General features: G+C 38.2%; 1 protein-coding gene across 1 annotated transcript in view; it reads right to left on the minus strand.

Annotated features, from left to right (window-relative positions):
- The window catches only part of HMCN1 (hemicentin 1), a 209,103-nt gene that overhangs the window by 141,465 nt on the left and 45,517 nt on the right, over positions 1 to 22,121 (minus strand). Inside the window, exons 5-10 of the mRNA XM_076339558.1 lie at positions 15,258 to 15,429; positions 13,424 to 13,530; positions 6,949 to 7,069; positions 6,106 to 6,369; positions 5,694 to 5,838; positions 1,373 to 1,494 (exon numbers count right to left, since the gene is read on the minus strand). Of these exons, the coding sequence (XP_076195673.1) occupies positions 1,373 to 1,494; positions 5,694 to 5,838; positions 6,106 to 6,369; positions 6,949 to 7,069; positions 13,424 to 13,530; positions 15,258 to 15,429 (931 nt within the window). The remainder of the gene's footprint in view (positions 1 to 1,372; positions 1,495 to 5,693; positions 5,839 to 6,105; positions 6,370 to 6,948; positions 7,070 to 13,423; positions 13,531 to 15,257; positions 15,430 to 22,121) is intronic.

Genomic DNA, 22,121 nt, shown 5'->3' on the forward strand with positions numbered 1-22,121 from the left:
AGACTGCATTGCAACAGTGAAAAATTAAGTGACAAAATTCGCTATAGTACGAACAGGGTTTTCATCCACCCACATGCATAAATAAGCTTTTCTTAATTTTTCCTGCAGGTCATCTTCCTGCAGAAGACCTCTACTGTCTGCTGAAGCAGTTCAAGACCATGCCTGTTTTTATGTCTTCTCCATCTGTGTTTGGGGTTCATCTTGGTTTACAGTTACTTAAACTAAATTCCTCTGATAGAGTAAAAGGATTAACTTGGTGAAGTAAAGCCTGTTGTTTTACCTTGGGAAACATTTCTAGCTGATCTGCAATTGAAAACTCTCAACATCGTAATCTGCAGACAATAACCAACGTCCAAGTGTCCCAGTGGTCAGATTGACAGGTACACAAGCGGCACAGCTTTACATTTGCCTTCACAGAAGACTAACTATACCCTCCCTCTCCCTTTCTCCCATTTTTATGTCCAAAGCTTGACCAGGATGATGCTATTCACTTTTCAGGAAGGATTCTCTCTTATCACAACTAACTTTTAGTAATAATTAATGGGTCAACCATTTAGTGCCTCAAGTCTGAACAGATCATTAATTTACATAGGAAAATTCCCTCTCCCTGAGGAAGTGGAATATCAGTGCTTTATGCTTTGAAACTGCTTTAACACATAAGGCACACCAACTCATACTAAATGGATGATCAGATTTATAACTAGTTGTCCTTTAAATTGAGATTTTTATGAAGTTAGGAAAATTATAAATTAAATAAAACAAAAGACAATTATTAAAATTATCTATTGGACAGAGAACGATTGCTAGCCATTTTGGGGCTAGTAATCAAATACTACTGTTTATTCAAAATTATCTTTGTGATTAGCTCAATTTATTCCTCATTTAATTTTACTTCCTTCATCCTAGTTATTCACTTTTAAAAAATTCAAGGTAATAGATGAGAAAAGATTTCCAACAATTCACTGAATCTTGTTTAAAAAAGGCAGAAAATTTTTGAATGCAACTTTCATAATTCCTCGTCTATCAGATAATACATACAATCAAGTAAACATAAAATTGCTACAGCTTGAAATAAAAATGAGAACAATTGAAATCTGAGATTTCAATTTCTGCTTCTACAGGCCATATCTATTCTGCAAGTCCAACTGATAGTGGGAACTAATTAAAACAAATCCAATGTTAATATCTAAAACAGGTGTGCTGAATAAACATCAGAACACTTGTGTACATGGGTGAGAAAAGACACATTAATTAAAAATATACTTAGAACTGGAAATGTATTTTATTGTCCCCAAGTGCCATTGCTCTCTGTTAAATGTTCCAGCATAATGTATTACCATGCTTCAGCGTCGAAGGATGGACTACTACCCACCTGATACATCCAGAAATGTCTGTGCACGTCCAGCTCCTGCACTGCTAGTTGCCATACATTCGTAAAAGCCTTCATCAGACAAGGAGACCTTGGCAATTTCCCAACTCATACTAGATGATTCTCTGGGGGAAAAAAGGGCATACTCACTAATTATTCCTAAATTATTCCTAAAGGAATCAAGAGGTACAAGAACTTGGTTTCTTGACTACAGGCATAGGAGATTTTCACAACAGTTAAGAGGAAAAACAGACCCTCTGATGAATCAAATTGGATCTAGCTTTATGGATTTTATTTAAAGAAATTATATATACATTGTCAGGCTTTTTATAAGTGTTAAGAAGTGTAAGTTCCTGCAGAATGTCTCACTTGCACATCTACAAATATGCTTTTAACATATGTCAACAGTTGTCACACAATAACTAAAAGCACTGTATTTGCAGTCATTCACTCAGCTGCTCGTACTCTATTGTTATATTTACTACCTGAGAAGATACCTTTCCTTAATACCAACAAGTTTCTATGTAGAGCCAGTATGTGGTACCAAACCTGTGGCTCTTACTAGCATGAGCAACAAGGGCTCATCCTCTCAGCATGAGCTCTTCAAATTCCCAGGTACAGGTAGGGGCTACACATAAAGGAGGCCCTGTCCTTTACCAGATATAATCTACTTTCCCCCCTCCATATGCAAATCCACTATTAGGTTCATATAGTGGAGGGGGCAACATCCACCCTACTAGAAGATGACTACATCCAGGCAGCTCTCTTTGTACTTTTTAAACTGCAGGGACTACCTCCATGCCAAACATTTACAGTCCAGCAAAATGTGAAGTACCCGTATGAAGATGATGCCGACTTCTGCTCTGCCGGCTGCACCTCTGAACCTATGACTGGCAATAACTGTAATAGTCCAATATTCTGTACATTGATTGCCTAGCCATACAAAAATTAAACAGCGCAACACATACAGAGACAGAATTGATGGATTCGGGACTGAAAGTTGAGGGTGGGGTACAGAGGAGATGTGAGCAAGAGAATATAAGAGGAATCCAGATAAATACTTGGGAGTTTTTCTATAAATCGCAGCGAGGGCAAAGCTGATAGGCAATAATACCATGTATACATCACATGCAATGTTAAAGTCAAGAGGAGAATAAAAGTATAAGCTACATTGACTGGTGGTTACATGTGCTTAAGAACAAACACTCTTACAGCTTCTCAAGATTCAAAACCACATTTTATACAACGAATGGTGCAACAGACACACAGATGATGACATAAATGAGCAAAACAGTGGTTCTTATGCAGTATCCCAGTGCTCCCTGTGGCCTGTTGTTATTGGCATATAAACAAAGCTGATGAGTGCTAAAATATCCATGATAGCTTTGGCAAGTAATTGCCACATTATGGGGAAAAAACTAAATTAGTGAACCCTTTGCCTCTTTTGTTTGACTGAATAGATTGATTTATCAATCCCTAAAGGATACAGGAAGAACAAGAGAAAGACTTGGAATATGTGTGAAAGTACAACGCTGTAGCATCATGAGACAGACAATCCAACTACACCACAAATGAAAACAGTATATAGTGACCTTAAACAGCTTCCTACTTACTCTCTCTTACGTCGTACTTATTCTAGATAACTTAATATATCATATATAAAATCTATGACATTTTACAGTGCAATGCTGGCAAATGGAAATGGCAGTTAGCTGCCAAGTCTAAAGAATAAGGCAGTGTTTCTTCCGAGTGAAAATTGAGAAACTTCTCTTTTCCATGGAAAGTATGTTAAAAGTGAAGTTATGCAATCCTATTTTTCTTCATTCCTGACTTTTACTATACACCACATGTTAAACATGGAAGCCTTGAGAACAGAAGCATAAAAGGAAATGTATTCAGAGAGGAAAAGCTTGGCAAACAGAGACCTGCGGTAGTCTATTAAAAAAAAAATTAAATACAGCAATGGCAGCAATTAATAATACACACCTCAAGGCATCTGCTGCACACTTTAGCACTGACTCTAAAAAGCAGTAACTGCACACAACTCTTTTCAACATGTGTTACTGGGATAACTCTGCACCTTTCAGCATCAAGTCATTTATTTACCCAAATCATTTTACAATATATGCAATTTGCTGATCAAGCTGCTTATCTAGTCAGTTTGGAAAATACAAACATACTCCCTTAGCCAAGTTGCAAAATCCAAAGACCAAATCACATCCTGGTTATTAGTTACTGTAGAAACACTGGCAGAGAGCACAGTGATATTCACGTTGTATCTAACCTCACCTCTTGGTCACCACAAACCACCACACTCCATATCACATTTTCACTTAGGAAGTTACCAGCAGCAGGCTGTGGCTGACACGAATGAACAAAAACCTAAGATTCACTCATACTGCACTAGTTAACACATAGGTTGGAGGCTTCTATTCTGCATGGTTTAGCAATCAGATACTAGACTTGACTAACAACCACAAGTATCAGCTGATTCAGTGATTTTTTTTAAATTATTATTATGATTATTATTTGTTAACTAAATGGATTGCCCTTATCGGAATTTCACACATTATTTTTGCAGTTTCTGCCCTTTGCAGGGTTGGTGGGATCTGCCATTTATAATACAGAATGAATTTTAAAGACACATTAGTGCTCAGTTCCCACTGATTTCCCACTGGAATGAGGTGCTTAACTACTGTTCTTGATCTCTTACATCAAACTTGTCAGAAATGCACTAGGATATTAATCAAAATCCAACTTTTCTTACTAGATGACCACAGGATGCAGAAATCTAGAAAAACAAAGCTGTTGCAATTTTAGAGAAATTTCTTTTTCTTACACATTACTCATTTAAAATTAGGAATTATTATTACAGCTGATAGTACCTCTGGAATCAAAGTTAAAAAAATTTTCAAAGTACGTTTACTTCAAGAACCCTTAACCTGTATTCATTCTAATAGTACTTTCACATAGACAACTGTCATGCTAGAACTATAATATTCAACTTATAAACCATTTACTTTTCGAAATAAGTATTAAAAGAAATTGAGTAAAGATGACATCTTGTCACCAAAACAAAACTCATTCAAACTCATTCAATGCAGAGCAATAATACAGCTCAAATCTGCATTAAACTAGTAAGCTGGACAAATCTTGTATGGAACTTCATTACTAATAAAACGCAAACAAGCCAAGCCGAATTAGATCCCATTTAACTGTGATCAATAATATTTGGCTTGAGATATATTTTGTTGCATTAACTTGGATGATCTGTTCATTCATCTGGTTTGTAATATGAAAAACGCAGCCCAATCATAAAGGTGCTGGATATGTGAAAAGCAAGGAGTAGGAGTGTGTGGTTTGATAACTAAAGAATGGAAAAAATTACACAGCTGCTAAAGTATGTGCCAGGGTTGACTAAATGTAAATGGCACCTCATTAAAGAAAAAAAAAAAAAAAAAGAGCTGCAGCATTTCACATTGCCAACAGTGTACAAGGGAGCTTCAGAATTTATTTATTTTGGTAGTCATGTACTTGCTATTGAGTGCTAGAACTCAGCCTTCAGTCTTCTGAAGTGCTTCAGGCTTTACAAGAGGCTAACAGAGGCTGCCGACACTGATTTCTAGTACATACTTTCCTTTTGTTTTCAACTACCAGAATTACAAGATGGACTTTATGACTACTTTAATTCGTTTATAATTTTTTTTTTTTTTATTCTTATCTCACTCTACAGAGAAAGAGCATGCAATCCCTCTTCTATGCAGAAATCTGAAGAGCCTTCTGGTATATTCAGTATAAGTTTTCCTATTTTGAGAGATTTTCTGAAAAGGAAAGTTTTCTAGGGGTAGATCATAGGACATACTTCTAGGGCATCCATGAAAGGCCATTAAAAATAAAGCAAATTAATGTGTGTTACATAATCATCTAATGTATCGTTGGGGGGAGGGGGGAGGGGGGAGAGGGGTGTGTTCCAGGAAAAAAAGCTAGTTACCAATCTACTTTACATAACTTTTAAAAAATATAAGTTAAAAGCATTCACCTTCTAGACTTTTAGACCCAGTTTATCATAATTTAAGAGCATACATTTGAGGGGGATTTTGGCCAGAACCATATAATCTCATCATCTACACAGGGCATACACCCTCCCCAAACATGCATATATTATAAATCTCTCCATAGAATATAGCCTCCCTAATGAATATCACCAAAAATAACAGAATGGAAGTAATAGGATATAAGCAGCGTATAATAGTAAATAATAAATAGAAATCATAGGCTATAAATAGGAAATAAAATAGTACTGGGAAAAAAAGTCACTACTTACTTGAAGAACTGATCCACTCCTAGTTTTACTCCATTTTTAGTAAAACGCTGAGTAAAAGGTATAAGACTTTCTACGTGGCAAGGAACAGACCCTGGCTGTAAGTAATATCCTGGAGTCTTGGTGGGCATTGTAACTTTTGGAGCATCTGAAGAAAGCAAATATTCCCCAAAAGATTATTAACAGCTACTAACATATATCCTATCTTTTCCTTTTAATGAAAGGAAATCCAATTTCTGATAAAGTTATACCAAGTAGATAATAACATTAACTTGTCCATCACAATCTAGAGGTAGAACTTTGGAAGGAAACAGCACAGAAAGTGCTTGTGTAATTTAGAAAAAGATATTAGATATCAATTTTAACTGATTCAGATATGACAAATGTACATTCAATTCAAGTTAAAATCTCTTACCAGGAGTAATACTAGAAAATGAAACACTCGAAACTCTCTGAAAAAGATAATCATCCTTGTCATAGCCCATTATTTTAACAAAAAAGGCTTCATCTGGTGGAATGAAGTCAGAAATATTCCACAGTCCGTAGGGCTTTCTGTCAGGATAGTATTTCACAGGCAAAGTCTTAAGAAGTTCCCCTGTAATACTCAGAAGTTCCAGTCGGTCTACTCTAGCTGGAAGAAAGATCCCTGTGGTATTTAGCAGCACGAAGGTAGGAATCCCTAGAAAAACAGAAATATGCTATTTTAAGTGCTAAAAAAAATAATTAAAAAAGGAAAGGTTAAATTCCATATGTATGGCCCACTACCCCATGAATGCACCATTCAGTTTCAACCCTTACTTACTAAGTAGCAAAAAACTAAAGTTGTGCTAAGCTGTGCTCTGCTTATTAGCTGTCAGGAGACACAGCACTGATTAGGGTTTAAATTACCAATTTTTAACAGGTGTTTCTGAAATAGCAGCCTCTTTATTAAGTCCTCACCATGCTCTAGAGCCAAAGGCTTTTTCTGAAGCTCCAAAAGGAACAGAAACAGAGTTGCAATTTTGAGGCATTTCATAGCTAAAAAAAAAAAAAAAAATCTGGATTTGTGGGACATAAAAAACCAAGCTAATACAAAAAAATACCATAGTGTGATAAAACAAGAACATCGGTTGCTCTCACACATTCAAGGCCCAAGAACCAACCAACAGTGGCCCCAGATTTATCACAAAGTTCACCAGAGAGATCATGATAGAATTCTACTTGCTTTCGGGGGCCCAAAACCAGTTATTGTTTAGCATGGAATAAAATGGAAACGAACCTTGCACTGGTCTGCTGGATGTTTTTTTAAAGTCTAATGTTGACTTCCTAGAAAACCCAGCTCGAAAGTCAATAGTGCTGAGACCTGTGATCCGAACAGAGTGCCTTCCACTGCTCGAGGTCTGAAAAAGCAACAGAGTGAAAGACCATGTGCATAATTAGCATTTCAGAAATTGCAAAGTTTCTGATCCATCCACTGAGTTCAGTAGATAGACTTCAGCTTTCACGAAAAACAAGACAGAAAGGCGGCTTATGTCAAAATTTGTAAGTAAAAACGCCTCTAATACAGCTTTACTTTTAGATACTGGACACTACAATTGTAGTATCAGCAAAAAGAGCCAATTTGTGTCTGAGGTAAATCACAACATAAACACACAAGATCAACAACTACTTGTCACATGCCAGTGACTGCAATGGGAGACTGTCTGGAAGTTAGCATTTTGACCATTATAAAGTATATTACAAAATAGTAAATGAAACACAAGTCAACAGAAAAAAAAAATAGTGTAAAATTTTTGCTGATAATATATATAAACAATTTATTTCCAGTGCTACAATAATTTATCTTACCTTTTTACTTATTAGTAAGTTCCCTTCTTAAATATACACAAAACTAATTTTACCTATGAGCCATATGCAAACATCATAGGCACTGCATATCATGAAACAAGTGGCAAGTACAGGCCAACCTCAATCAATACTGTATATTAAAGGTTCTTCTCTTTCCCAGCCCAGGTCTTAGTTGGAAAGCAGAGGATGCAGAAGTACCTCTCACCTCTATTCTCCACCACCCACACCCACACCTTGTCATTCTGGTTGAATCAGAAAAAAAAACAAATCACAAACAACCCCCACCCATCCACCCACCCTTGAAAAGCCTTAGCTTTATGTTGCTTGAGGGTGCAGTAGCTTTTATGCAAGTCCTCAATCCTACAGTTGTTTTGGTTTTTGTTCAAGTTGCTTTCTATCATTCTGTGCTGAGAAAGAAAAGGACAACTGCTACTTGCCAAGAGTGCACAGGAACCCAGGGCTTTTTGTCCTCACCTACTTCCACAACGTTCAGGTGTTAGGAAAAAACAAAACAAAAAAAAAAAACCACCACTGCACTGAGCATGGAGGTAGATTTTTTACAGACTTAACAATGACAAACCCATGGACAATTTCAACCACAACAGCAGGAAAGAATAAAGATTCAAAACGCTGTGAAGAGTGATATCTAAGCCATATTATCCCAAGATCAAATCCACAGTTAGTAGAACGTACTCCCAAGTTTTTGTTCAGGGAGACAATACAGCACACGAGACTTTCAGTGTGAAAGAAAGTCAGTATTAAAATGAAATAATTCCACTGAGCTTTATCTATCTAGAGAGTATTATCTGATCCATTCTCAAATACATAATTCCTTCAGTTTAGTAACCACCTCTGATAAAGCTGCATGTGAATATTAAATTAAACAGTTGTTTCTTATAACTAACTGCCTAGGGACAGCCATTTAGATAGTACGACAAACTGCTGTCTATCTATTTGCTTCTACTTGGTTAGCCTTTCACCTCAGAAAAATCACTGCTAAAGCTTTTTTTATATAAACCAGCTGTTGACAATACAAAGAAATATTTAAGTGTGCCAAACAACCCATGTTATCAAGCATTAATTGGCAGTTAAAATTTCATTAGACAAACTCAGTGACAAAGTTTTCTTTTATAGCTTTATGCATCTGTATAAGGAATTTATGGTGTGAATAAACTTTTCACAAAGTTTGTTTTTGTTTTTTTAAGTCTTTAGTCACAGCCTTAAAGTCTCGGTGCAAACAAGCCAGTGACTAAAGCTGAGTAAACGATCTATAGAAAAATACATTTCTCTTTATGAATTATTCAGACCTTTGGATACATGTGAATTTTTAAGGCTAGAATAACCTTATAAAGTTTTACCATTTACTAGTAACAATAAATGCATCTATCACTGTCATGCCTAGGAGCTGGCAGTCTTATGCAAACACCTAAGAATAAATTTCATCCCAAAGGACTGCTTTCCAATTAGTATCTTTGTCAAGTCTTTTTTCATTATTTCTAGTTTAACATGGATCACTGGTATTGTATATTAGTGTTCCTCCTCCCAGACTGGATGAGTATAATAAAAAGAGCAAACACATTGTCACAGATGTCAGGAAAAAATGCCTTCCTGTCTTGCAAACACCACAAAATAAAATTGCCCAAAATGCATGTATGAAAATATGTATGAAAAAAAGCATGGGTTTTTGTAAAACAAACTCTTAGTTTTCATACAACAGAAAAACCAAGCTACAATGGCTAAATAAATTTTTAATTGCATGCTTATATATTTACAGTGATGGAAATAGGCAGCTGACTTAGGCTTTAAGGAACATGCTCATTCAGTAGACATTACTCTGGACTGGTTTGTCATTACACTCCATTGAACCAGCTGCATTTGGCTATACAGGTGTAAGGGATAACAAGAACAGCAGTCATTAAAGACCTGTCTTGATCACAAGAACAGCCAAGTTTTTCTGCTGATTTCTCATGCTTTTCTCAATCATGCAGATGATCATTTAACTCTAAGCAGCAGGGACATTTTTGTGGCATTGCTCAGCTGAAAAAGCTATGGCCTATTGATTAACAACAGAACAAAACAGCAGCTGATGGCTTCTCACTCCTGCCTCTCCCCCACTGACTCACCTCCATCACTCACTTGCCTTTTCAACTGAACACACACAGGCAGGCAAGGCCTTTAAAGAGTAATTAGATACAACTGCCTTCTAATGCTGCTGTCCTGGAGCTTGCAAATAACTGTTATTTGCAAGATGTTGGATGCCTCCCAAACTGCTCCAAATAGTCTTTTAAGTGGAGTCCATAGGACAGGTCTTTGTGGGAGGGATTTAGCAAAAGCAAACTTATGCTCCCTCTTCTATTAAAGAGTCAGACTGTTCCTGTTAAGGCCCATCTCTTGGGAGGTATCTCAGCAGTAGGACCAGCAGGTAAATTTAGTCTCACAGCTAGCTCAGAGATGCAGAAAACACATGCAACAGCAGGACCATCTTCCTGAAGAAGCATGCTTCCTTCTGCACAAAACCTGTATGGTTTGCTGATACGCTATGGAGGGAGGAGCCACGTGTTTATCTCATGGCATTGCTCTTTGAAAAGACTCCTGTCACCTTGTAAACCAAAAGTACTATAGCAGACCTGGAAGGAAAACTTTTTTATAAAATACACATACGTGCACAGATTTGATGTCCTCATACTGAAGTACCTGAAGGCAACTGGAGGCCGCCTGCAGCGCAAGAGGCAACTGGATTGCATACTGTGCATTTTATATTACTCAAACCTGTGCTTTAAAGACTTCACTGAGCACTGAAACTGCACTAACGCTTGTTTGTGGATTAAGATGGGATCGTCTTGGACTGATCATTCTCCAGTTGATTTAGTAGCAGCCAATACCATTTAGCTCACCGTGATTTGTTATCATACTAAAATGACAACTTTTTGCACTTCTGGGTGACAAGTACCTATATAAGCTGTTTGCACAAACCTAATTAATACATGGTTTGATCATAAAAGTTAAATTAATTAAAATATTTCAACTATATTCAAGAGAATTTACTTTTTTTTTTTAACCCAAAATACACAAATTTGAATGTTTTCTTCTCCACAGAATTGGAGACAGCATTATGCTGATCTTAGAAAAACAAAACCAAAAAACTTAAAAACGCTCACTGCAGGGGCAGCCTGATGCTTTGGCTAGGACTGGTTTGCTGAGTATGCTGGCCTGCTTCCAGCTGAGCCACTTGGCAGTTTGCACCATGCTGAGTGCCAGCCTCGGCTTTAGGAGAACTTATCAGCTCTGAAGGGTGTTACGCACTGAGCCTGTAAGAGTAGCAAGTTCCTCTCAGCAATTCCTGGAATCCAGAAATTTGGGCAACACAGTGCAAACACAAGTAGTTCCACACGACTCAGCCCACATCCAAAAAGGCCTCGGCTTAGCAACAGCCACGCAGGGCCAGGGAGAGATCACACAGGGCTTTGCCTTTTTCTGCACTCTGTTTCTCTGTTGCAGGGCATTGAATGTTTACTAGACTGCATGCTTAACCTAAAAGACTCCAACAAGTACAGAGTTGAATACTAAGGCACTGACTGTAGGAAGAGTTCTCTCAGTACCCAATATGTCTGTTGTTACTAAGTCCAGCAGGACCCAAACAAACTTTTTTTTTTCCCCATGGACCATGAGGGTGTGTCTGTACCAGGTTTTTCTGCATTTCTGGTTCTGGAAGCATAGACAGACATTCAAACAATTCCCCATAGAGCTGCTGAGCTCAACTTGCTTTTCTAGTTCCAGTTCTGCAGTGGTATCAAGTTTCCTAGTGCTGTATGTGAATTAATAATCCTTTTCAAACTACCTCTGTGCATATGGCACAGACAATACATAGCATGCATCCATTCAGCACACCTCATTGTGAACTCAGCTATAAAGGTATCTTACACAGGTGACTTCCCCTCCAAAAATGACAATATAGTATTTACACTTCTAGAATACAATAGTTCAGCTGGAAGGGACCTATACCAGTATGATTGTTTCCACATCGATTTAGGAAAGCTGGGATCACGCTGCTTTACCTACGTAAAGAAGTATACAACAGTAAGACAAAGCATGAGTCAGTTTAGACCACAATTACACAACACAGTTGAGAAGATGATGTAAAAACTTACAGTTCATTATACCTCCCTTCCTCTCCCCCACTCTAAGCCCATATGTCACAACATGCTGCCCCCTACAAACCAGCTCAAGGTATAGATTTGACTTTATTTGTTTGAAGATCATCTGTCCGCAAAACATAGTTAAATAGTGTGATTTCTACATAAACAGTTAGGCCTCGCACAGATTTTAAGGTGTGGTAGTGGGGTGTCATTTGTTAGCTAACACATTTCAAGTGTTTTGAAACATCAGCATCTACCCATAAAAACAATGTTGGGGCTCATTCTTAAGTTTATATAAATACTATCTTATCCATAGCACAATCCTTACAGTTTTAACATTCCATCCACATTTGGTGCAATTACATTTTGAACAGTTGATTAAAATGACATAATGAACACATTATAAAACAAGATGACGAATACGTGTTTCCCTAAGTCTAGCCCAGTCCTAAGCTTCATCTTCCAGTTTCCAGTTACCACATTACAGTAAGAGTGCTCTTATTCATCCCTTTTCCCTATTATGGTTGCAGGTAAGCAACTGTTGGCCTTATATACTGTGTTAACTTGAATCTCTGCTAAATTAGGGGTTAAGGCTAGTCTAAGCAATCCACTTTCTGTTCCTGATTTACACTATTTTATACATACATTTATTGATCTATAAACAGTAAAGATTTCAGCTACACTGGCTTCAATTCACAGCTCCCAGCTCTTTGTGTAGCAACAGGTCTTAAGTGCTCTTGGAGGTTATTGCATTTACACATCTTGTTCACCACATGCCTCACCATAACATGGCACTCACAGGGCCACGTGGCCAACAGCAAACATTTAAACTAGCACTGTCACCCACAGAAAATCCCACAGAACCGTAGTTCTAAGTGGCCCTTTCATCACCAAGACATTTTCTTCTTTTATTTCAGAAGCAAGTGTGTTAATGTATCATTACCTAGGAGCTGGTTGTTTGCTACAGCTCTCAGAACCAGCAGGAAGATTGCTCTTCATCTGTTTCAGTGCACATTGATCATGCTCAGTGTAAGGAGCCTTCAGCCAAACACTCAGGGAACTTTCCTACAGACTGTTGTGGGAGCAGCAACCTTTGGCATAGAGAGCTTGATCAAGGGGTCACATTAAGTTCCTACAGTCAGTTCCAAGACCACCATTTCAGCAGAGTCTTAATGATCCTTTCTTGTTTGGTTATTACTGCTAATCATGTTGATCTTAACTTCTTAACATTTCCAAATCCTTTAGGGTCTATTCTGTAACTGTATGTGCTAGGATAGCACTCACATGAACAAATTTATTTACATACTGTAGTATTTAAATAATTTACTGATAAAGAGTTTGAATTAAATGTGTATTTATTGACTTTGTGAACCTGCTAACAAAATCTCTGGCCTGCAGAGTGCCCATCATCTCCCTCTCCCAGTCCTCCAAACATGCTATACACAGCAAAGCCCCTCTGTGCCCACGCTCTCTACAGAGAGTATCTGCTCGCTAGACTCCAAAAATTCGGTGCTCACTTCATCCTTTTTCCATCCAAAGGAAAAGGATGACCTAAGGATTTGACTTAAGATAGTAACGTCTAATATGTTATCATCTTGGTAAGAATTTTATACCACTGCCTTCAGAATATGTCACAACACATAGGTCACAAAGGACATTTATAACACAAACTCATCTATGAATATCTATGATAAATAAAGTAGTAAATCATTATACAACCCCCTTATAAGCTATAGGACAAGTCATACATGATTTCTGCAATAACTTTACCTTAATTGTCCACGTTCCAGGCTCTGGATCTTTGACATTTACTACCTTTGCAGAGTTGTGGATATTTAGTAATTCATTCAGTCCTGATCCTTTACTGATCTGCTTGCCTAAAAAAAACAGGGAGTAAATATGGTATTGAGTAAATACAGTATTGCCTAAAAAAACAGAGTAATATTGTTCTTCTGTACTGATGTATTTTTGATACTTGACTTACTCACTACTTAGCAGTCAATGACATTTACAACAGTCAAAATTCCCTGTAATTCTTTGCCAGAATACTAAAAACGCTCATTTATTTTCACTCTTTTCATTCACTTGGAAAATTTAATATAGCCTGCAACAATACAGAGCTGTGGGAAACCCAGAAACTGTAAGCAAAACAAGTTCTCTTCTTCACAGAAAACAGTCAGCTCTCAGTGAAAGAAGGCAGCACAGAAGCAAACTCCCTCGAAGGAGATCTTAGAACAGACTTACCCTAACCTACCTGCCAGCTGCCAGCCCCCTCACTCTTCCATCCTCTAGACCTATTTCAAGCCAGATAAACCCCACAAGTAAAGATACTGATAAGCCAGGTTCTCCTGGCAGAGGGGCATTAGCATGTGAGTAAGGGTGGGAATGCATATGAGATCCTCACAGGGAATTTAGCCTGTTAGACATCACAGACATCACTAAAAGAGTGCAAGTTTTCATACTGCACCATACCCCACTTTATACGTACACCTATGCGTACAAATATATGGATGGCTGTATGCAGGAACTCGTTCTCTATAGAGGCATTTTGCTCCCTCAAGGCTGAAGTACCATCAGCACTAAAACCACACATGGCTCTTTCAGAGCACTGAAGGGAAAGGTGAAGTTGAGAATGGGATGTCCCGGTATCAATTTTTAAGACCTTATTAGGCATGCCTCGACTAACTTCAGTGAAACTATGTGGATTTAGATGCATGGAGCTGACCTATGAGAAAGGAAAACATATAGACGGGGGTCAAAGCTTCAGCTAAGCCTGACAGTTGCACCCAGGTTTGTGTGTTATCATGGTTTGAAGAGAGACACTCTGAGCAAATTTCTTTCCTGTAAACAAAGAAGAATGCCTCAGTGGAAGACAGACCAGATTATATTGCAGGGAACCCATCCTGTGCATAAAATATTTCCAAGATACTAAAACTTAAGCTATAGCCTTAGCCAAGAGTCATTCAGGGAATACAAAGTATGACCTGAATTTATTTCTGGAGTGCTGTTCCAGGTTCCTAAGGCATCAACATAACAATGAACAGCAGATTTGTTCAAAATGTCTTCAGTTACGAATTAGCATCCAAATCTGTCATTGCATTCCCTGTCACACACTGTTTAGCTAGAGATGGGCACGAGACAGGGTTTGATTCTGAATGCTGTCATAGTTCAAAGAATCCAGACCTTGGTTTACCTTTCACCACATAAAAAACAACCATCATGTATAACCCCTAAATGATGGTTGAGTGACTTCATAAATACAGGAAAAACAAAAGCGTCCAGAAATTTGGAATGCAAGAACAAGGAGTAAGAAAGTAGATGGAGGTGAGACGAAGTGGTCAGAATAGGGAGGATTTCCAGTTTCCTCCGAGTCAAAAAGATTGGAATATTGGGAACAATTTAAATATCAGAAGTGCTATGTCCAAAGATCCTGTATTTTAAAAATAAAATTAAAAAATATCCTGAAATCCTGATACTGGTTTTCAAAATGTAAAAGACATTTATGAATCACAAATACAGCCTTCCCTATTGGAGACAGTAGAGACAACTTGTCTTTTTCATTCACTTTTTTTGCTATCACAAAAGAAGGTATAAACTACTTCACCTAATGGATCATGAATTTCAATTGCTGGTGAAGGACCACTCAAGGACACTGTAACCTCTTTCAGACTTGGATCAAAAGGGATCTGCCAAGTATTTACAGCCATGGTCAAATGGTCTGTAGACAAAAGATGCACTTTGGAGGCTTGAACTGCTTCTTCAACCCATTTTAACACCTAGAAGAGAAAATAACAGTTGCTATTATACTGTCAACAGTATTTGCTGTTGAAATATTTTCTGCTGAAATACTGTCTCTACTGTCTTGTAGAGATTCCATGTTAACTTCTATTATAATAGAAGATCACTGCTTTCACCTATGATCCTATTGTCTGATGACACGCAGCCACCACATCACCCTGAGCAAACACAGTGGTAAAGGACTTGCCTAATACAATCACCCAATGCATCCATTTCAACAAAGATATTCTGGAGACAGCACAAACAGGATTTCAACTTCAGTAACACACAAGAGCACAGGAATACAGAGAGAAAAGAAGACAGCATGCCAGGAATAGACAGGAGAAAAGCACCAACATCAAAGCAACACCATCAACTTCTACTGTTCAGTGTAAGAATCAATATACATGATGTGACAAAACATACAGCCTGGAAAAACAAGTACCAAAACTATGTTGCCTTACCAGTGCAGTTATCAATTCTGAAGTGAATAGGTTTATTTGCCACATTAAGGCAAATATACTTTAAAAAGTATCAATACTTAATAGACATGCAATTTTAATAGAAGATACTACTTGAAGCTGTGATCAGCATGTTTAAAGGAGTACAGAAACAGACCTGCATACATAAACCTCTACACAACATCCACACGTACACTTTTAAAAAGGAATTAGAGATATAAATCTGTGCATATTTCTGGTCATCAACTAACTATTAATTGCCTGAAGCAAGAAGGAAAACTCCCTCATTCAGATGTGCTGAGTAATTGCCATCTATGGACTTTTTCCAATTTTTTTTTCCCTAAAACTTCTAATACAAATTACTATTAGGCACAGCATACGGGTCAGAATAGAGGGGAACAATGCTTTAGAAGTTAAATTCTTGTGACCAAAACCAAATTTGTGCCTTACAGAATTAGAGTCCTTAACTTTAACCATTTTCAATCAATGATTATCAAATAAATAAATAAAAGCAGAGGTCTACATTATCACCTATTTCAAGAGAAAATAACAAAGGTAGCCAAAACCCAGACAGAGTCAAAGGTCTCACTCTTTCAACTACTACTAACTCTGGAGTTGAGCACTATCAGATCACTCAGCACCAATAATATAACCCGGACTGATAGAAATGGGGGCATGCAAGTGATGCCAGATTTCCCAGAGCACATCATACAGGGTTTACCTCAGGTTTGTGGTAGGCAAGAGGAGATGAGATTATATTTTGCCCAAGTATAAAATTAGAATAATATAGACACATGACACTACTATAAAATTTGTTGATATAACCTGATTTATTCATGTATTTGGTCTCGGTGGCAAGATGTTAGCAGCAGGGCGACCTCTGTGAGAGGAGACCAGGGGCTGCCCCATGCTGGACATAGCCGGTCCCGGTTGGTTCTGCAACAGCCCCACCACAGCCACAGCTGAGCCCCTCCGGCACACTGGTGGCACCACTGTGTAAATGTATTTAAGAAAGGGCAAAATGCTGCCTAGGCAGTGAGGGGTGAGGAAAAAAAGCGTGAAAAACAGCCCTACAGTACTCAGGTGAGAGAAGGAGGGGAGGCGGTGCTGCAGGTGCCAGAACAGAGATCTCCCTGCAGCCTGAGGGGACACCAGGTGGAGCAGGTATTTCCCTGCAGCCCATGGAGGACCCCACACCAGAGCAGATTTTTCCTGACAGGACTGCAGTCCATGGGAGAGACCACAGTGAAGGAGAGGAAGAGTGTGAGGAGGAAGGAGCAGCAGAGTCAGTACTCTGCTGCTACCCCTATGTACTGACCACAACCCCCATCCCCCTGTGTCACTGGGGGGAGTGAGGTTGAGCTTGGGAAAGGGGGGGGAGGAAAGGTGTTCATACTTGTCTTTGTTTCCCACTACCTGAATGAGTAATTAAATATCTATTTTAATTGGCAACAAATTAATTTTCCTTAAATCAAGTTTGCTTTGCCCTCAGTGATTGGTAAGCGATCTCCCTGTCTTTATCTCGACCCAGAAGCTTTCTCACTCCATTCCTCCTATTTTCTCCACCTGCCTGGCTGCAGGGAGCGAGCAAGCTGCTGCGTGGGAGCCCGGCTGTTAACCAAGGCTAACCCACCACAATCAAAAAACCCAACCTCCCCTAAAAACCACCTGGCCTATCAAAATAAGGTATACTACATCAGCTCTGTACAACACAGAGCTGCAGCATATTTTTTTTTAATCCCATTGAAGCAATATCAGTTTCGTATAACATTGTGAATATGGTTCACAGTAATATTGAACCATGATTTTAAGTTATAGTTAACCATGGCTGCATTCAGAAACATCTTTTAAAGGAGCTTTTGATTATGCCAGTTCAACTGGTCAGTGCACAAGACTTGGAAACCAACAATAAACTAACCTGGACATGTCATCCATCAGCAATGGAGGGCTCCAAAATAAGTCCTTAGCTCTACGACCCGATTCAACACACCAGCCCAAAAAGAGCCTCATTTCCTTGGCTTGTTAGGCATAATTTGCATACTTTTTCCATTAAAAAAATGGGTTATACCATAGGTTTCAGCACGAGATAACTGTGTGATAGAAACTAGACAGCAACCACAACAAGGAAAATGCATCTTGAAAGCAGATTACTGGCAATGACACTATTCCAGCAGCTCTTACCAAAAGATATAAAACAATGCCTAACAGCAGTCACACTGATTATAAAATGCACCTGGAGCCAAGTTATCATCTTGCCATTGGTTACTTCCTTGGGGTGCTCAGGTTTTATATGTTGTTTTTTATATGTTGTAGTTCCTAAGTACAGGCACATGAAGGAATTCTTTCTGAGGTGAAACCAGCATAAAGAATTCCTCTCTCTTCCCTCCTTGCAACTGGCTCATTCTCCTTCCTAAAGTTCACTGCCCCTACTTATCTGTTTCTGGGGTCATGCCGCAAGCCAGATCATTAGAATCATAGAATCATTAAAAGGATCTGGATTGAAAACAACCCAAAGAGGAGGAAAATGTTTTAAACCACAGTCACCAAAACTCCATAGCACATGACTCCAGCAAAGAAGTTAAAACAGGTTCTTCCAGCTTTGAAACTTTGTTTTTGTGTTTGCTATGCGGGTTTTTTCCTAATTACATCTCTTAGTCTACTACATCATATTAGTACCCTTTACGAGTCTCGCTTTCATACAGCATAGTTCACTTCAAGCCGCTGCAGGACCATGTTACTTCTACAAACTTGGGAGGCAAGTGGGAAGGCTCTCCAGTGGGAAGTTTATCAGCATGCAACTGTTTATTTCAAAACAAAACTCTAATCAAAACAAATACTTTTATGAGCCCCAGATATTCTTTTTGGCAGATAGGACAGCTGAGCCATGGAAATTGTTCCAAAAGCTCACTTTCTTTCAAAGGTAAACTGTACCTTGTAGTCTACCACTGGAAACACAAGCAACAGTTATTTAATAACGCACAGCAGTCTCGTGTACTTTAAGAGAAGAATAAACACCACTTTCAAATTAGAAAATGAATTTTCAGTAAAGAAAGTGAAGTGAATTCAATCCTCTTCTACCACTTTCCCCCGTCAATGACAAAAAAGTACTTTCAGTTAACCATAAAGTCGATTCAGACAACACACTGCCACAAAAATACCAACACCAATTCAAATAGCATTGGGAAAAGAGCTTGCCTTGCACCCCAACTCCTCACAGGTCCGTTGCTGAAACAACCAGTGTACTTGCAACTGTGGTGCTACTCTGATTATTTTAAAGAAAGTTCCTGGTCTTTGGACAGAAGAAACATATCTGGCATAAAAACACTGGTTTCAACTTCTGCTGAGCCACCTTTCTTCAAATCACAGTCTGTCAGCATCTCTTGGCATGTTCTGCAGAGACCAGGTATCAACTGTTTTCAGGTGTGGAAGGGAACCAGCTCTTTAGCTTTTGGTTTCTTTGTTGAGACAATCCAGCATAGGGCTCACTGCATGTGACCAGGCTGGTTTTCACCAAAGTGAGGATACATCTTACCAGAAATGGGAGCTAAGCCTCCCTGATAAAATCCACTAAGTAGTTCATCAGTACACAACCAAACTGGGTCAAAAGTCTAACCTGAAGGGCACATATTAAGCTGTCTCACTGAGTCTGTTAGTAATGGAAAACGTGGGTCCAAGGGGTTAGCTTCCGCACTGCTTTGTCAAAGTTAAAGTGTGATCGAACCACCACTACATGATCCAGATGTCTGCATAAAAACAGAAATAAGTTTGTACGCATTCACAAGATGACACATTTCAGAAGTTTTAAATCACAATGATTTGATTGATTTCCAGAGTTGCATACTGAATGTGATTCCTCATGGCATTTCCCAGTACAGCTGGGAAAGTTTTGCCTTTTTTTTTTTTTTTTTGCAATAATTGCTTTTTAACAAAGTCAGAGAGAGATGACATGTCTGAGACAGAACACTTAGCATACAGCTATCAATGCACAATAAAAAAAAAAAAGTATTGACATAACAGAAGACCACCAAAATTGGCATCACTAAATTCTTTAAGAAATCTCAGCACTGAGAATTAGCTATGTTCTCTTTCCAAGGGAAGGTAACATTTTCTTCCATCTCTACTCTCCTCCTTCTGCTCCCATCTTTGACTCATTTTACAAAGAATGTTCATTCAAAAACTATCCAAAGCCACTACACCAATTTAAGGTTTGAGTTAGCATATAAATGTGAACTTAACACAGTTAATCTTATTTCTTTAAAGCAGTAACACACATTGAAAGCTAAAAGAAGCAAAAAACACACACAAATCTATTTTTAACATCCCTTTGTTTTCAGAAGGCTTCAAAATGTCAGCTTCAAAGACAAAAACCTCTCAGTCTTGGATTTTTAGATCAATTTAAACCAGCTGAGTTTAAATTAAGGGAATTTTCAACTGGATGACTGAGCACATGCTAAGTTTTGTGGTCCCTGCTGGAACTAGATAATTTGCAGGCAATGAAATCAAATTCTGGCAATGTAAAAATATTTGAACATTTACCAAGATCCAATCTGAGTCCAGAACAGAGATTTAGCTCAAACTTTTCTTTTTTAAATCTTTACCAAGTTGGTTTTTGTTCTTAATGAAAACAGTCTTCTACTATGCAAGAACTTTCTAGACACCTTTACTCATCTACTATAGTTTGATAATTTACCTAATGGAATGGATGTAAAATTAAAAGACAAGTATTGCCATACTTTCATCTCAGATGTGTAACACGAATTTCAAGGATACTAGGTTTCCATCTGCGTATTGTACAGAATGAGAACATTGATCTGCTCTTGAAGCACATCATGAGGTTCTTCTGGTTCCGATTATCTTTTAGTATTAATGACACACACTTAATTCTGTTATCTTTCCGGGCACATGAAGTAGAAGGTGACAGGGACTGGTCAGCATGGATTTTCCAAAGGAGGTAGTGGTTAGTGGATTGAACTCTTCCACCCAGTATACCTTTAATGGGAGTTTGGTCTTTCTTCTTTCATTCAAACAGCTAGGTAGTCAGATGAGGATATGAATACGAATCACTGCCAGGATTCTAAAAGAAGTACCTCCTACTTCTGTAGCTCCTACCATTTGTTACATTGAAGAAAAAAAAAAAAAAATCTTATTAAGAGTTTGCATCTTCTTCCACTTTTAAAAAAAAAAATCTATGAAACAAAACTAAGTAGGGCTACAAAACCATCTAATATTTCTGAAGAGCAGGCATACACACTTTATATTTTGACCTATTGTGAATGCAAAGTAAAGTGGGGCTGGCTCAAGATCTTCAGGGAAGTCCAACCAACACTAAACATTAGGCATGGGCTCTCAAGCACACGTTATGCTAACTTAGGCATATGGAAATGCATTTCCTTATATAAATACATATTGATCTAGTTATATAAAGTATGATTTTTAGACCCTCTGGTTCCTATAATTGTACATTGACTAAGTTGACAAGGTTTCTGTCCTCACTCTTGTATTTTTAGCTTGTGCAATTACTTTTTGTAACTGCCAAGCTGCCACATTAGCCATACCACCTTGATCTCTTTATGCTCCTTAACCAAGAAGGGAACAATACATTTCTATCTCACAAGAGTGTTATGTGAACAGATACAGCAATGAAGTACTTATGAAGTACTTAGATACTACAGCAACTGCTGTAAACCTTAGCTAAAATTCCAGTTTATGAATCATATGCAGGGTCATCAGGCTGGCTGATGACCCTGAGGCTACTTAAGAGTTCTCTTATAGCCGAATTTGCCCTTAAAATAAGATGCATCATCCCAGGGAAGAATTATGTTGTGCAACTGCCATTTCGGAAAAAAGAAATCAAGAACACCTTTGGTTTTAACCCAAGTATATATCAGAAGTAGAAGCTACTGAGAGTGAGTAAGGATCTTAAATTCAGAGTGGAACCCAACTTCAGTTTTTGAGAGTTTTTCAAGTTCAAAAATGAAAATGGAAGGCAACAGAATGACCCAGCTGTCTTAAGTCTGGCAGTAACTTGCTTGTATAGTTAAATTTTTCCCCAAAATTCAATAGGCAATTCTGGGAGATCCATTTCCCAACCCTGACATTCCAAAGAGGTTTGCAATAGCGCTGCAACACTGGTTTGGAAGTAGAGTTTTGTTTTGGTTTTTTTTTTTCCTTTGGGACCCTTACAGAAAGCCCCCAAAATAACAGCAGCTGCTGTTGTTCTGCCAAAATGT

Source organism: Aptenodytes patagonicus, chromosome 5 (genome assembly GCF_965638725.1).
Source record: "Aptenodytes patagonicus chromosome 5, bAptPat1.pri.cur, whole genome shotgun sequence".
Classification (NCBI taxonomy): Eukaryota; Metazoa; Chordata; class Aves; order Sphenisciformes; family Spheniscidae; genus Aptenodytes; species Aptenodytes patagonicus.